Source organism: Coloeus monedula (genome assembly GCF_965178545.1).
Source record: "Coloeus monedula genome assembly, chromosome: 4".
In the NCBI taxonomy this organism is placed as follows: Eukaryota; Metazoa; Chordata; class Aves; order Passeriformes; family Corvidae; genus Coloeus; species Coloeus monedula.
Genome location: NC_138784.1, coordinates 4,355,756 through 4,371,723, shown reverse-complemented (window position 1 = coordinate 4,371,723; position 15,968 = coordinate 4,355,756). Strand labels below are relative to the sequence as shown.

At 40.3% G+C, this 15,968-nt stretch overlaps 1 protein-coding gene across 1 annotated transcript in view; it reads right to left on the bottom strand.

Moving 5' to 3' along the window:
- The window catches only part of PTPRO (protein tyrosine phosphatase receptor type O), a gene marked incomplete at both ends in the record, with an annotated part of 140,312 nt that overhangs the window by 15,315 nt on the left and 109,029 nt on the right, over positions 1-15,968 (bottom strand). Inside the window, 7 exons of the mRNA XM_082279569.1 lie at positions 212-295; positions 3,731-3,799; positions 5,362-5,482; positions 6,477-6,609; positions 9,218-9,357; positions 12,775-12,895; positions 15,452-15,603. Coding sequence (XP_082135695.1) covers positions 212-295; positions 3,731-3,799; positions 5,362-5,482; positions 6,477-6,609; positions 9,218-9,357; positions 12,775-12,895; positions 15,452-15,603 — 820 coding nt within the window. The remainder of the gene's footprint in view (positions 1-211; positions 296-3,730; positions 3,800-5,361; positions 5,483-6,476; positions 6,610-9,217; positions 9,358-12,774; positions 12,896-15,451; positions 15,604-15,968) is intronic.

The window sequence follows — 15,968 nt, the reverse complement described above, 5'->3', positions numbered from 1 at the left end:
AAATGGGTTGGAGCATAAACAGACAAACCAGATGAAGCAGGGTAGCAAATACTTTGATACCCACATCCTCGCCAGTCCATGTTCTAGTACAAGAAAATTAAATCTTCAAAAGCTTTGACCCGTTTGAAAACAAAGGTATCACACAGTTTTCATGTAATAGAAATTCACATTGTTTACACACTGCATATGGAAAAACAAGTAAATCACTTACCAAGGATTAATATAAAATGCCAAAAGATAATCAGTCCAAAGGCATGAGGGTAGCAGAGTTAGGAAAGCAAATACACTTCTACGCCTGTGAGCATTAATAAATAACATACATAAAGATGAAAAAGTGAGGAGAGTTAGTAAGACAAACAGAAATCAGGAGATCAGCAAATTCTATTTTAAAAATCAGCTAAAGCCATAAATCCTACTTCTTACTTACTTCCTAAAAATATTATTAGCATCCCTAGAATTTTTACTCCTCAACCTGACACCCTCTGCAGGATTTTCAGCTATCCAACACAAAATTCTACATGGTCAAAATAAGTATGTCTTATCATATTGATTCAGGCCCGTTATTCTCAATCTTCAGAGAGTAAAATGGGTAGGAAAATAACATCAACAGATTTCCAGCCGTTGCATAGGTGCTATTAAGCCTGTTTTCTGATGTTCTGAGATATTCAGTACTGGCATGGTTTGTTTTTATCACATACAGCTACAATAATCTCCCACGTTTGTTCCTGCAAGTGATCCTGTGGATATCAGAAGATCGATACCAGAGATAAATTCAGATGCTTCCAATATCTCTTAATATCCTCTACTGAGTCAGATTTCTCAAGACATCCATATAACATTTTGCAGAGTGCTTTAATTTCTCTCCTAGGTTTTCCTCTAAACATTGCTTGAACAGTTCTTCTAACTGTGGTTTGTATGAATAACTACTCACAGCAGATTTTACTGTGGCTAAAGGAAATATGAGTACAAAATTATTCTAAACTTCTGTATTTGCAAGTTGTTTACCAGTTTCTGCTGTGCATTCATTGAGGAAATCCACTCAGGCCTGTTCTACCTCTTGGTCAAATGGGCTTCAGGTACTTTGCAAATATGAAAAACTCACGAAACTTAAACAAACTTGGCTCCAGTAGAAGGATTTTTTTTTAGCCAAATATACCCTCAGCATGCTTTTTCCCCATCAGAAAATCTGCTGCCTTAAAAGTGATACCACCCTTCTGCAGCTGTTCTAAAGAGGAACCACAAAGTTAAATTTACTTGTTCAGTACTCTTGGCTCTTATGAAGCTGGCAGATACTGTGTTTTTCCTGATAAATAAGTCATGTCAAGCGTAATCATGTCTAATCTCAATTTTCCAACCAGTGAGGAAATCTTCTGCCCATGCAGTGAAAACTCCAAGTTATGCTTTAGTGAGTTTTGCTGCTGTAGAGGAAATGGGCAGTGCAGTTTCTGCAGGGCACCTTCCCCAGGCATGGGCAGGGACTGTGTGGTCAGCCAGGAGCAAGAGCCCTTTCTGGTTAATCATATACCACAACAGCTGCACAATCTGAGCCTTAAGGCTCATCTGTTGTTTGAGTTTCTATGGGACTCGACTGAGGAGGAAATTTGGTTTTCCATGAACAGATCTCTGGTGCCACAGAGGTTTCCATTAGGCTCAGAAGAGAGAAGTGATGATGTTGCTGGAATACTTCTCTTCCCTTTGAGAAACTCCACGTGAGGCTTTTACTTCCTCTTGCCTACAGAGGCAGAAGGAATTATTCAAGCCTGGGATTCTTTCATTGTCAATCCTCACAAGAATTTTCCGCGTTTTATCAAATCACAGGCTAACATACTTGCAAACTGATTTATATTCACAGACTAGGAGCTCTGACAGCTAAACCAATTGATTTTATTCAACATATGAAAAATTTGGAACTGCCAATAAATACAATACTGTTTTTCTGCAATTATGCAGTCTTTCACATCCTGCTCAGGTGTACTGAAGAACTTAAAAGAAACAGACACAGAGATTGCTCAAGTCCTGAAAACTCTGCTGAGCTGAGCTTCCCTTAGGAATTAGTGGATCTACCCGTAGCTCCCTTACTAGATCCCTGGAATGAGTCCAAGCAAAAAGGGTTTTTTAATCCTGTCTGTCTTCAGGGCCGTATTTCCCACCTGGCTGCCTTGATGGACTGTGAATCTGGTCTTGACATTAGACAACAGAGGCACACAGAACAACCATCAGAGAAGTAAGGACCATAAGATAAGCACACACTGCCTTCACTTACACAAAATTTGTGGAGGTATTAAGCAGGAATGCTGTCCTCAATTCATATTTTTATAACTTCATTTATGTATGTATACATATATGCATACACACACACACACACGTACATATATACTAAACCAAGCAACAAGAACCTTTACTTTCACATCCAAACCTATTCATTCCCTCCCCATTAAAAAAAAAAGCACCTTTTATGATTTTAATAACATCTGTTGCTAGTTTAATAATTTCATTCAAGCTTGGCTATTTAATTAACATGAGTGTTTGATCTTCTGCCTTTTTTCCCATTAACAGAGTCCAAGCAAGAGAAGCTGAGGGATGGTTTCATTTGTACTGCATACAGCTGGCTGCTATTAAAGCGAAACCAAGCAAGTGAATCCTGTTTAATATCCAGTTAATTAGCAGCACAGTGAGATATTGACAAGATTTGCTGGGCTTGTTAGTTCAGTTTGCAGGCTTATTAGCAAAAGGCTTGTTGTGGTGCAGTGTCATTCCATTTAATCCCAGCCTTGTTGGCAGGCTGTGTCCTGTGAGATCACGGAAAGCAGCTCCCTGTGCACCAACTTTTCTTTCCAACTTCTCAGCAGTCAGCAAAGCCAACCATGGGTGTAAAACCAAGGCACTTCTTCTGACCTGCTGGAATGGGGCTGATGTCATGCTTGTACGTATCTGTGTTTGGACTGGCCTTGAAAGGGAAGAAGTTTTTGCAGAGATTGCTAACAACAGAGCAGTAAACCTTCGGTCTGTCATTACCACTCCTCTGATTCTCAAAATAGGAATGGAAATGACCACAATGGTGTCAGTCAGGTAGCTCTCAGATCCTTTTACTTCTATAAAAGCTAACCCTACAGACTTTCTTTGCTCAAATACTTCTCTTCAGCAGATGGTGACAGTGATGATTTAGAGTCCATAGTCAGTGATTTTCTAGACTAGCAAGGTATGTTTAGGGGATTTTTTTTGTTAGTTTTTTCAACAGCACTGAACATTAAGTTACAGTATATACTTGAGTTGGCTTGTCCTTGTCTTGTCATGCAAGGAAATATTAATTAATGGCACTGCATGAAGACAGTTGGTAATTAGTCATCTACAAATAAGCTTACTCCTGGATGTAAATACATGGAAGTGCTAATGGGTTTATAGATCAAGTTTCTGCAGTTGTGTTATTTTAGGAAATATGTCTGTAAGAGAAAGGAAGAAAAATATCCTCCCAAAACACATCTATGCAACTTGGCTGACATGTATGTACATCATTGCCTACTAAAAATAGCAGGTGACAGAATGCATTTCTTCAGTCATCACTCAAGAAATAAAACACATTCAAGGGATAAAATACTAAATTAACAAGCATAGCAGTTTTATCCTAAAGAGGGACAGCAATGACATAAAAAATAAGCACTTTAAGATTACAGATAACATTTGCCAAGAAGCAGAGATGGGGAAAAACATAAGTTTTGCTTCAAACACTCACCAATTATAGGGGAGCTTTCCATCTCTCTCTAAAGATGCAAAATTCACAAAGGTTCCAGCCCCGCACTCCCTGTTCCAGGAAGACCATGAGGTAAAAAGTTACTATTTTTGGATTCACAACACTTGCAAAGAGCTTGATTTAACAGAGAACTCTTGGAGTTGCAGGGAAGTGCTGAACACTCACATCTGTGACTAGGTCTGAGATAATCTGTAATAAACGTAACTAAAACCCCTCACCATGATTGTACAAAACCAATAAACGTTCAACACCACCTGAGATCAAACTACCTAAAAATGCTTCAAAAGAATGAAATTCTCAAATAAACCTTAGCTGCTGTCCAGATTTGTGCTTTCCACAGCCTGGCTCTAGCAATGGTTTCTGGCCTCAGTACACATGTTAAATATTTACCTTTCTGTACTAAATATTCACTGCTTCAACTCTAAGGAGAAGTTGTTTAATTGTGTCCTTTTTACAGGGTAATTATAGGTAATTTTGAGTTAAGAAAATAACTGCAGGGAAAAGAAAAAAAAATCCTGAATAACATTCTAGTAGTGACAAGTCTATTATTTTCAGCTATGAATTATAAACTGACTTGACTATTTCCTTGATTTAAGCAAACAATTGCTTGCAGCTTCTTACTGGATTTATTTTTTGAATTTCCTTCTGGGCTGTTTATCTCCTGCGGCTAGAAGCAGTGATGAAGAGAAAAAGCTTTGGGCTGCCTGCACAGCAATTAAACAGGAAAGAGAATTAATTTAGCTGGGATTTTCGCCGAGCCAGTTACATGTGAAAGGAACAAGCCACGTAATGTTTTCTTGAAAAGATAACCTGAGAAATGTGTGTAATGTGGTCATCTGTTGCATGGAATACATAGCCAAGACACAACACACAAAATGCAGCATCTGCTAGGTTGTTAAGTGCATGATGTTTTACAGAAGTTTTTTATTCACATGAAATAATTTCCTTTCTTGACATAGTACAGTAAATTAATATAAAATATATTACATAGATTATGAAAGGACCAAGACTCTGTGACACCTTCAAAACCAGTAGGTAAACCAAATACCTAGGGTTTGGGGAAACTTCCACAGCTCACACAGGCCATAGCAACCCACATTAAAGTGAACTGTGGCAGGCAAGATCACCTAGGAAAGGAAATTGCATTCCAATATTCAGTTACAAATGATTGGTGCAGACTGGCTAATGGTGAGAGAGAGACTCTCTAGAAAATGTTATCTGTTGATATGGAAAAATCTCCTGTTCCAAACCATATCAAAGACTTGCAAAGTATCTTGATGTCCTGCTCATGCCCAGGTGCCTGAGATCCTAACTGTAATTTATGTTCCTGACACAACCCTTTTGTAATAAGCGATTGCACTCCTTATGGACTCAATGCTGCAGAGCTCAAAATGAGACAAAGGTTGAGGCTTGTAAGTCAGGTCAAGAGTGAAAGCAGATAGAAGATGTGCTACCCTTCAAAAGCAGCAAAACAACTCTTCTGAAGACATCCTGTTCACAAGCCTCTCAAGTAGCACCCACACACAAAAGCACTCCCAGCTGAAACTATGGTCAGGATGTATTTGTTGGTGTCTGAATTTTTTTTTTTGTAATTACCATAAATCTGGACTTACCTGGCCATTTGTAGGTGTTTTCTCCTGAGCACAACAAGAGTCACCAGCAGCAGCCCAATCAGGAGGATACTCAGGATGGCCAACACGGAGATTACCACTACATTGGGGTTCATCTCAGTGACTGTGCATACAGAAAATGACTCTCAGTTACTCAGTTCAGGAGTACTGACAGTTTTGTTCTGTTTTGTTTTCCCCCGAGTTGTGATAATACTATTTTTTTAAACTTATCTCAAAGAGCCTGGAGTGTTAGAGAGAGAAAAATCCACCACAGGAGATAAAGGCAGAGTTTGAGTAGCTATTGCTCTTAGAGAACTTCTTTGGGGAAATAACTTACTTTGCTCTGGAATTTTTGCTAAACTTTGGCATGTTCTGATTAATTATTTTTTTCCTTTTTAGCTGACATTTATAACACAAGAGCAAATGGTGAAGGCAATACAAAATAGAGATATTCATCATCTACATCTCCAAAGCACATTTCTGCTCTGAAGTTGTTCTTCAACAATAATCAATACTTTTTCTGATCCAGAAGCAAAATAATAAGTTGGGGCTCTGTAATATTCTGGGTTGAAATTGATTAATTACTCTGGAAAATGACATGCCCAGGGATCCCCCATCAGGAGCATTTTGGCTGTGATGATGAAGATCCTGCAGAGGCCTTTCTCCTCTCTCACTTCTTTGCTGAATGCACAAAACCTTAACAGCTTATGAATGTGATTTTCCTCTTGTTTGGGCTTGGATGAGAAAACATCCTTCTCCATGAATATCATCAAGCAGTACCCTGATGTTTAGTACTGACACCACAAACTACGTCCCTGATTTCTAAAACCCAGCACAGAACTGAGGCCCTCTTTTACACTCTTCCAAGTCAACCCCCTAGTGGGGACTTTCCTAAGGACCTTCCAAAGCTGCTCCCCCATCCCATCCCATCCCATCCCATCCCATCCCATCCCATCCCATCCCATCCCATCCCATCCCATCCCATCCCATCCCCATCTGGCAGCCTTTTCATGACACAAACAACCCCTGGGGCCAGCATTATGAAGTGCAGCTTCAGAAAGCAAGGGGAACCAGATGCAGCTGGATGAGGAAGAAGAAAGCAGGGAAGTGCTGCTTACCCATGGTGGAAACTGCAATGAAAGTGGGGATACTGGGGCTGTTGTGGCTGAAGGTGGTCACACTGCAGTTGTAGGAAGTGGCAGGGGTTAGGCTGGAAATGGTCACGACATGTGAAGAGACGGTGACAGGTTCCTGCAGACATGGGGAAAAACACACAGGAGTTTCTCTCTCCCATAAATGCAAGAGCACAAATCAGTGTTCCATATATTTGACAGATAAAATCAGATCTGGTGAAAGAAATCAGCATTTGGAAACACAGGAAAGGCAACCAGGGCCTACCCAACAGGCAGATAGTCTGGCAGAAAAGGGAGAGGAACAGGGGTGAATACAGCAGCAGGAACATCCCAGAGCACTCCAGGGACCCCAGAGCCTTTTGGGGAGGGAGGGACAGGTGCCCCATAGTGGGTTGGTCAGGCACATGCTTGGTGGGGGGAAGCACTGCGACCTCCAGGACACCCCCAGGGGTGGGCACAGCTCGTGAGCTCTGGTTACGAAGCCACAGAGGTAGGAGGAAAACAAAGTTATTTCTATTCAAAGAACAGCCAAGGCAGTCACAATCTCTGCCATGAATGAAACCACAATGCTGATCTGAATGCATGTCATCTCTGCCCCTGAGGCAGCTCCTCTGGACACGAAGGCCTTCTGAGTATCCAAGGTGAAGAACAAAGCTAGAGAATAATTATGATCAAACACCCTACACCTCAGTTTTTCCAGCTGGCAGAAACTCTATATAACATATTTATACAATGTGTTAATTACTATGACCCTTGTGAATGCTTTTGTGGATTTTAAATGCTGACAGAGCAAGAGAAAACAAACACAACAAGAACAACACGTCACAACACCGATTTAAAAAAAGAGATCCTTAAGGCCCTCAATTTTCTGGACCGTCCAGCAGAACCAGGGGTGGGTTACAGTTGAAAAATACAGACACTGAGCCAGTGGTTTAGAAGGGAAAGATGGAGAAGTTTTATGAATGAACTCATTCCAGATGGGGAATGCAAGATGCTGTAACAAGTCCCAAGCACTGGGTATTTGCAGGAGCCTGTTGTCAGTCATGGCCTAATTCTAGGCTCTTGCTGCAGAGCAATTCTGAGGTACATTATGCAGATGAAATCACATGCACATGAGTGTAAGGGAGGAGACTTTTACTGCCTGGGCTGAAAGGAGGAGCCACACTTTGGCAATCGGACTTGGTTGGATGTTTCCATTTTCCCCTCTGGGAAATTTAAATTAGTCAACTCAAATCCAAGATGTTCAAAATCAGAAAGCTGTTGCTTTTCATTTCACTGATTTAAAGATGCAGGAAAAGGGACAAAAATGTTCATGTAATTAGCATGGAAAATCACAAAGAATTTTCACCAGTCTGCTTGGAAAGCATCCCTTTTTACAGTTCAGAAAGGAGCCCTTCCCAGTTTTTCATGGAGACAGAAAGGAGAGTGATGAATCTAATGAGGAGTGAGCTGACAACCTCTGTGCGTTATCCACTGCCAGATGTTCACGTCAACAAATGAGACACCCACTGAAGCATCTGCCAAATGAAGCAGTCTTTTCCTGATGTTCTTAAAAAGAGATCTGCTCTGAACCGAAGTTGCAAATCCTGTGGTACTTTCCTCATCCAATCTCATCGATGTTGAATCTCTGGTAAGTGATGATAATGACTTCACGACCTTTGCTATTCAGCGTGAAAAAGCAGGGATCTAGATGTGGAATCGAAACTATACAAGAGATTAAAGTGCATTTAAACACTTCTTTTTTCCTTTAGTCATTGTCTGTCTCAGTTTAAAAAGAATATTAAATAATTCAGACTGATCTTCCATAGGATTAAAGAGTGTGCAAGTCTTTTGTGGTAATCAGTGGTTCTAAGTAGGTAATTTTTCACTTCTTTCTGAATGATTCCCCATTATGGGTCACAGTCCACATGAGAGAATAATGTTTTGTGGCATGTAATCAGAGTGATTCATAATACCATCAGCTAAAGCACAAAGTAAACCTCACATGTTGCACAGCATTGAATGTCAAGGAATTAAAACTACTACTGCTCTCTGTTTTTCACTGAACAGCATTACCAATTTAAATACTCCTATATTCAAGTGGCCTCTGAGCACAGGTACCTGACTGGACAGAGAGAAAAGGAAGTTCATTTGCGAGGCTCAGAAGGTGGGTCTTGAAGAAAACACCCCGAGAAAAAATGCATGAGGAGCAGCCACATTTGCATAAAGGTACTCTTTGAACAGCAAGGAAGCTCCTACTGAACTTCAGTTAACAGAATAAAGTACTCCAGAAATAATACTGTATAAGAGACCTCATGGCATCTAAATACGTCTATTTTTCCCATTCCTTATGAATCTACCTGATGATTTTTCCCTTCTTGCTCATTGTCATTCCCTTAGTTCTGTGCCCTGTTAGGTTTTGCACAGTGTTATCAGAGCCATTTCCACGTGTAGCCAAACACTGACACTGTTGGATGCACATAGTTTCTCTCCAGCCAGTTACATAATCTCATTAAGACAAAAGTCAACCTTAATATTGCAAAACAATGAAATATTTTAGTATTTCAAGTGTAGCTTTAGTAGTTTAGCTTTTAGAAGTTTAGTTCTGAACCACCTGATCACATTTGGTATAAAATGTCATTGGGCTTTACATGCACATGCCAAGGAGCAGACACCAAACCAGAACAGTACAAGGCCCAGTCTCAGGTTCAGAGATGAAGAGTGGACACCAAAGAAGAGACACATACCTGGACTTTTGTTTCCTGGCCAGATCCAGCCTGCTGGCAGTAGACTTCAAAGAAATCAGCTACTCCTTCTTCCACCCACAGCAGAGTCACCGAGGTCTGAGTCTTGTTGACAGCAAACAGTGATTTTGGAGGGGCTGGTTCTGGTGTAAGAGAAAAATCTCCTTTCATTAAGCTTATCTTTAAGTTTCCAGACAACTGAGAAAAATGAAAGAATTGAAAGCAATGACTGCTGCCCTTCTACCTTTCATTTCCTTCAGATAAAGTCTACCAATGTAAATCCTCTCATGATGACAAACTACTACTGTAAAATGGGAAGATGCTGAAGTGTGTTGGTTTTTCTTCTCTATTTAAACCCTTCTCTATTTGGACAGATGGATAATTACTTCACTTCCCTTTTCAGCAGAGCCCTTGTTTGAGGATGATCAGTGGATTCTATTAATAGAACAACGCTAGCAGAAAATCTTTCAGAGAAGATGACTGTCCACCTCTTAGCAATGCATTTGGCCTGAGAAAGCTTTTCTTCACAAGGCCTGCCCAGGAGACTATAAAGAAGCAGCTTCCCACAAGCAAAGGCTGCCTAGGTTCATTTAATTGCAGCAGAGGAAACGTTTAGCCAATTACCAGTTTAAAAAAAAACCTTGTAGTCTTTTTTTTTTCCTCTCTGGCTGACATTTAAGGGCCACTGGAGCTGTGCTCACTTCTGTGAGCTGTAGGAATGCAGAGGTCCAGATCTCCAGAGATCCTCAATTTATCACTTTGATTTTCATTGCTTTTGTGCTGGATGAACTGACAATGGGCAAATACAGGAGTCTGTGGAGCAGGGGACAACCTTGAAACAACAGGGATAGATGGAGGGTCTCCTGGCAGTGATGGCATCAGAGTCCTGTCAAACATGGATGTGGGTCTGCACCCAGCACCCCTGGCCCCATGTCCAGAGTCCTGGCTGCTGCCTCCAGGGCCATCTCCCTGCCTGTGGATGCCTGTGGAGGTCACCCCTCGCTGTAACCACACCCAAACCAACCTGGAGAATGGAAAGCACAGAACAGCATGGAAACCTTGGGGACCAGGAGAGGAGCAAACAGCCTAGGCATAGTGTCAAGATGAGAGATACATTTTCTCCTCAGTATTTTTTAAACACCAAGGCATGAACTTGATTTTCAGCCTGATGACTTCACATGACAGGTACTGGCAGTCCCTAACTTTCCACACCTCAGGCCTCCTGGGCTCTTCTGCTTTGCCTTCAGAGACTGTGAAGTTTGGATTGTATATTTCTGAGCTCTTCTGCACAGTTTTCAGATTTCCTGTTCTGTGGATGTTTAATTAAAGCTGTAATTCTCAAACAATGACCAGATTTCAGGATTCTGACAGACTGCATACAATGGGAGATGCACAAGAACATTTTGGATTTATTTTTTTTCCTTTCACAAATAATTTGTTATTCTCATTGTGTGAGATGCTGTCACAGGAACCTTGGCACAAGGGACTTGCTCAAGTAGTTATAGACATTTTGGAGATGTATCTGATCCTGAAACAATCAGATCTGTGTTCCGGGGTTGGAGTCTGTCCAAGCCATATTGAATTATGGAAAGAGCTGGGCAGGGACTGAGGCACATTCACGTGTGTCATGGGGCTTGCAGTGTTCATATTGTCCCAGTGCTACATAGGAAAGTGTCCCTCTCCCATAATTACACCCATATATCTGCTCTTGGACGCACAAACACTCTCCACTCCAGGTAAAAAAACTGCCTCAATTAAAATATGAGTTTTGCATTTGGGCAGCATCCCAAGCAAATCCTCCTTTTGCCTCCAGCAAATGGCTTGATTTTTCTGCAGGTGGAAAGTTGCCAGGATGAAGCAAACATCACGGAGGGAAGAACATTTGGCAGGAATGCTTAAGTGACTGCCAAGTGCTGAGTTGTCTATCACTTAGAGTCAGTTTCCACTACTGCTAATTACAGCTCCCATTGCTCCCCTCAGAAACAGAGAGAAGGAAAACCTCTGGCAAAATATCCCCACTTTTGCCTATTCAAAGTTCAAATATCATAAGGGAAAAAAAAAATCAAACTCAACCCAACAAAAAACCCCACACCCAGAAGTCTAGAAGGGATTTATCAAAATGGAATTCATTCCACCTTGTCTTTGTTGTCACTGAAAGGCAAAATACCCACCCAAGTTGCATAAGAGTGCCTGTCCATAAGGAAAGAACAGGAAGATACAACCATGCTGCAGGGTGTGCAACATGAATAAGGCTTGTGGATCTGTCTGGAAGATAAAGCTAGATGATACTTTGAAACAGCACCCTAAAATATTTGGACAATGGTAACAACAGGGGGTTATACTCACCCTCACACATTCACCACTCAGACATGGTAACAAATACACAAAAAAACTGCACAGACACGAGGCATGGGGAAAACAGTGGATATGATTTGCACAGGGAAAAGCAAATTCATGGAATTTGTCTGCATCTTTCAAACACTGCCTTTGGTAAGAAGACCTGCAAGAACTTCAGACTGTTGTATCTGTACTGTTTGCATCAGCACTGTTTAAGAGATGTGAGTAAGAGTTCTGAGAAACATAAATGGACAATGGTTGTTTCAAGACCTCTAATCCAATTAGAAATTATAGAGTCTTTCAAATTCACTTCTCTCATGGTGACTCACAAAAGGATTATTATTCATGTAGAGAGGATAATCCAGTTGGAAATTACCAACTCTTCCTTATCCACCTTCTCAGTGGAGTTAACACCCGTAAAAGCAGTTTGGTACACTTGGAAATTCAGAGTTTTGGGCACCTAAGGCTCAACAATTCCACATACTTTCAAAAGAGAACTAAAATTTCTTAAGGTATAATGGTGCAGTGTCCAGTCTCCCTCCCAAGTAAAGAAAGATATTAGGTAGAAAGTTATATTTGAAACTCTTACATTAAGGATTTCTTTTGTTTCTATGAATATATTACACATACTTCTCTTAAAATGAAGCTGGGTTCCACATTCATGAATCTGACTGTTTCTATAAAGAGTGCTATCATTAATTCATATTTACGGGTAAGTTTTTGGTGTTGGAAGACTTTGCAGATGTCCAGGGAGAGAGGAAGTGAGACAGGAAAGCAGACCAAGTGACAGAGACACCTAGAGATAGGCTTGTCAGAAACAGAAAGGAAGAAGGGAAGGTTCTGCTTTTTATTGAAGAGGTCATCTGTGAAGCCTGAGTTGCCATTCTCAAAACCTACATGTGTTCCAGACCTCAGGGAAGCAACGACGAAGTTCAGTTGTTCTCTCAGCAAGGCACTAAGTGATTTCCATTCTCCTACTTCCACTTACAGTCCAATTTTGCCACTCTTGCTCCTCTTGAGCAAAACCATTTCAGGAGAGTATCTTCACACCCAAGAATGAGAAAATCTTCACAGCAAGGTGAGGTGAAAATTACAGCTTTGCAAAAGAAATGGGGTACAGGTACGTAACTCTGAAACAAGGTAGGTGCTGCATCTGCTGACAGAGTTACCTTACAGTCAAACGAGTGGAGTGAGTCAATAATTTACAAACAAGCATTTCTTACCCAATTTCACAAGTTGGGGCATGGAAGTGTTGCTGCCTCTTTCAGTACAAGCAGTCACTGAGAGGTTGTAAATGTCCCCTGGAGGCAGGCTCAGCACTGCAGTCATCACATTGCGTGTTACCTGAACAATCGAGAGACAGCAGCTTAAAGATGACACAAACCATACAACTGCCTCGTAAAACTAACCTGGTCACTCAAAACACCACACAGCAAGCCCTGTGCATCACAGCACATGTCTTCTGCATGCTCCAGACTTGTGAGATCAACCAGTTCCCGTGGATACCACCCATGAAAGCAGAAGAGCACAATGCAAAAAGAAGACAATTTTAGGCTGCACTTTCTATGTGACCAGTGAAAATTTAAGGAAAAAAAGAAAATCTCCCTCACACCACTGAGAGCATCTGGATTTTTCAAGTTGTGCAAAATGCCAAGCAAGCCCTGGACTTGAGTCCATTTCAATTTCAAAGGAATTTAAAACAGGTCAGACACCTCAAAGAAGAGCACACAAGCCATGTGTAGGCAAGCCTTTATATATCCTACAAACCCAAAAATTAAATCCATTTGGGCACGTCTAACACCTCTTGGAGACCTGCTGACTTGACAATAGATCTCAGGGTCTGACTTCAATAATCTGCAAGTTCAAAATCAGATCCAAAACTGAGCTGAGTTACAAAAGACTGACAGCAACTCCTCCCTTTTATTTTATAGTAATCTCCCCATTTCTCCAGTCACAGAGAAGGATGCAGAACTCAGAACACACCTTTCTCAGAGCACTTGGACTCAAAGGTTTCAGGCAGAAACCTTCTATCTATAAAGGCCACATTCAGGAATCTCATGTTGGTTTTCATAGTCACTTAATTCTCTGAAGCTGAAGCTTTCAGATACAAGAGAAACTGACAGTTCTGAATAAAGACTAATAGGGCTTTGCACAAAATTTCCCTCACTTCTCTAAGAACTGAGCAGCTTCTGTGGAGTCTTGGGAAATACACAAGGAGCAGGAAGAAAGTGTTAACATTGTCTGACAGTGTTACCTATTTATTTCAGTAATGCCACAAGAAAAACAACCATAATAACAATCATAATAAGCCATATGATGAGATTACAATATAGTATGACTTTAAAAGGAAACAGTTTCTGAAGGTGACTAACAGAGCTTAGGAGAACAGGTATGCCCTGATGCCTGCAAGCGTGTACCCATATTTATCCATATGAACAGAACTGTAAAAGTCAGCTATAAATAGTTTTTTGCAGAACTTTCCTAAAGAATAACCTCTGGGTTCCTTTGTCTTACAAGGAATATAAGGACAAACATTTGTAAAGACATCCCTAAAGCTTTAAAGTTTTATTTGTAGATATACTATATTGTAGATACCCTCTACTTTTAATATTTCATTTAATCTAAAGTTATGTATTCAATTTTGCTTTTATTTCATTTTTCATATTAAATATTTATTTTATAATTATTTAATCTACAATTTTCATATTCAGTGAAGTTGGATGGTAGAGAAATCAGACTTTTACTGAAAGAATAATAACAGTACAGAAAACATGAAGAGAAAAGAGGGACATCATTGTGAATTTTTTTTCGAAGTCAATTGATAGAATATTTTATTTGTAGGACAAAAATTAAAATCTAGTTTTTTCCTTGTTTGAAATAAGGAACCAAATCCTGAAAATTCCTGCTGCTCAGAAAGGTCATCACTTCTCCTAATCAAGTAATTAGATTCATGCTGCAACAAGCTCCAGATGGGCACACTCTTGCAGCCACAAGGAATCCAATGAAAGCTAGGATGCTCCACATAAATCCAAACGAAAATTGCTGATGAATTTGCACTTCTGCTGAAAATACACTTCCAACTCAGCTTCTGCTAAGCCTTAAGTGGAAGGGAAAACCTTCCCTTGAAAAAGACCAGGCACCTTTTCCCTGTCAATGATTGAAAGATAACAGAGGTGTGAAGTCAGTCTCAGGCCACAGGCTCTATGAAGCTCCACTGCTGGCTACACCATCCTGCCCTGCACTGCTCCACCCCTACTCCCAACACTTCTCACTCTGTGTCCAGGGACTGACTTTAATGACTTTAACCCATGATTGCAGCCCTCAGATTTATTTTTCTAAGCCGTTTTTCAAAATGTTCAAGAGTATGTACCAAGAGGGCACCTTAGCCTCTAGCAAGTTTTCTAAGTGCACCATTCTGGGGGAAATCCTCATCCCAACAATTAGAAGAACTTGTATTCAAACATAAAATGAAGAACATAGAATTCATGAGGATGAAGTCAGAAAATGGGAAGAGACAGCACTTGAATGAACTTAAAAAAACTCAGCCAGTAGTTTACTCTGTTTATTAATAAATAAAAATGGAAAATACCATATCTGTATATAAGAATTCTCTTTACATTCTACTGTCCGAAGCTGAGAGATTTTTAAGCTCTTTTTAAATTATCTAAATTATCAACACTTGCACCGGATCACCACAGAAACAATTTTTCCACTGGCTCTTTTGAGAACTCAATTCTTTGGAAGCGCATGCAGTGAAGGAACTTCTAACTAATCAGGCTTCTACTAAACTTGCTAAAACTTTGTAATACAAAGTTATCAACTGAGAAAAACCAAAAACCTGCCCAAAAAAAAAAAATCCCAGAGAAATTAACACCACCCACCTTATACACTGATACTTACGCTCTTCTTGATTTTCTTCTTTCCTTCTGCAATGACCATCCAATGCAGCATCCTGGAATGAGAAAGGTCAGGACCATCTCCTCCATAGGTCCAGGTGACATACAGAAGGTGGTTGTAATACTCTACTGAGGTAATTTTGGGTGCCACGGGTGCTGAAGGAAAAAGGCAAGCGTGTTACAGACAGGATGTAACACAGCTGACTGGCAAATCCAGTGATAAACTTCTGCCAAGGGATACTGTCATGAAGAGAATATCACAAAGCTAGCAGGAAAGTGTCAGTAAAAGCTACTGCATTTGAGCACTAGCTGAAAGATATGAAAACCATCGTTTCACCTGGGAGAGAATCAGAACAAAATTACACTTCTTTTTGCAATCTTTTGTAAGTGAAATTCAAATTCAAGTTAAAAGCCTCAGATGTTGCTTCACTGTGCTACTGAACTGAAAAGAAATAATCAATTGTTACACTGAGTAATTTTGATAGGTTTTCAATAGGAAAAAAATATATTTTCCCTGAGCT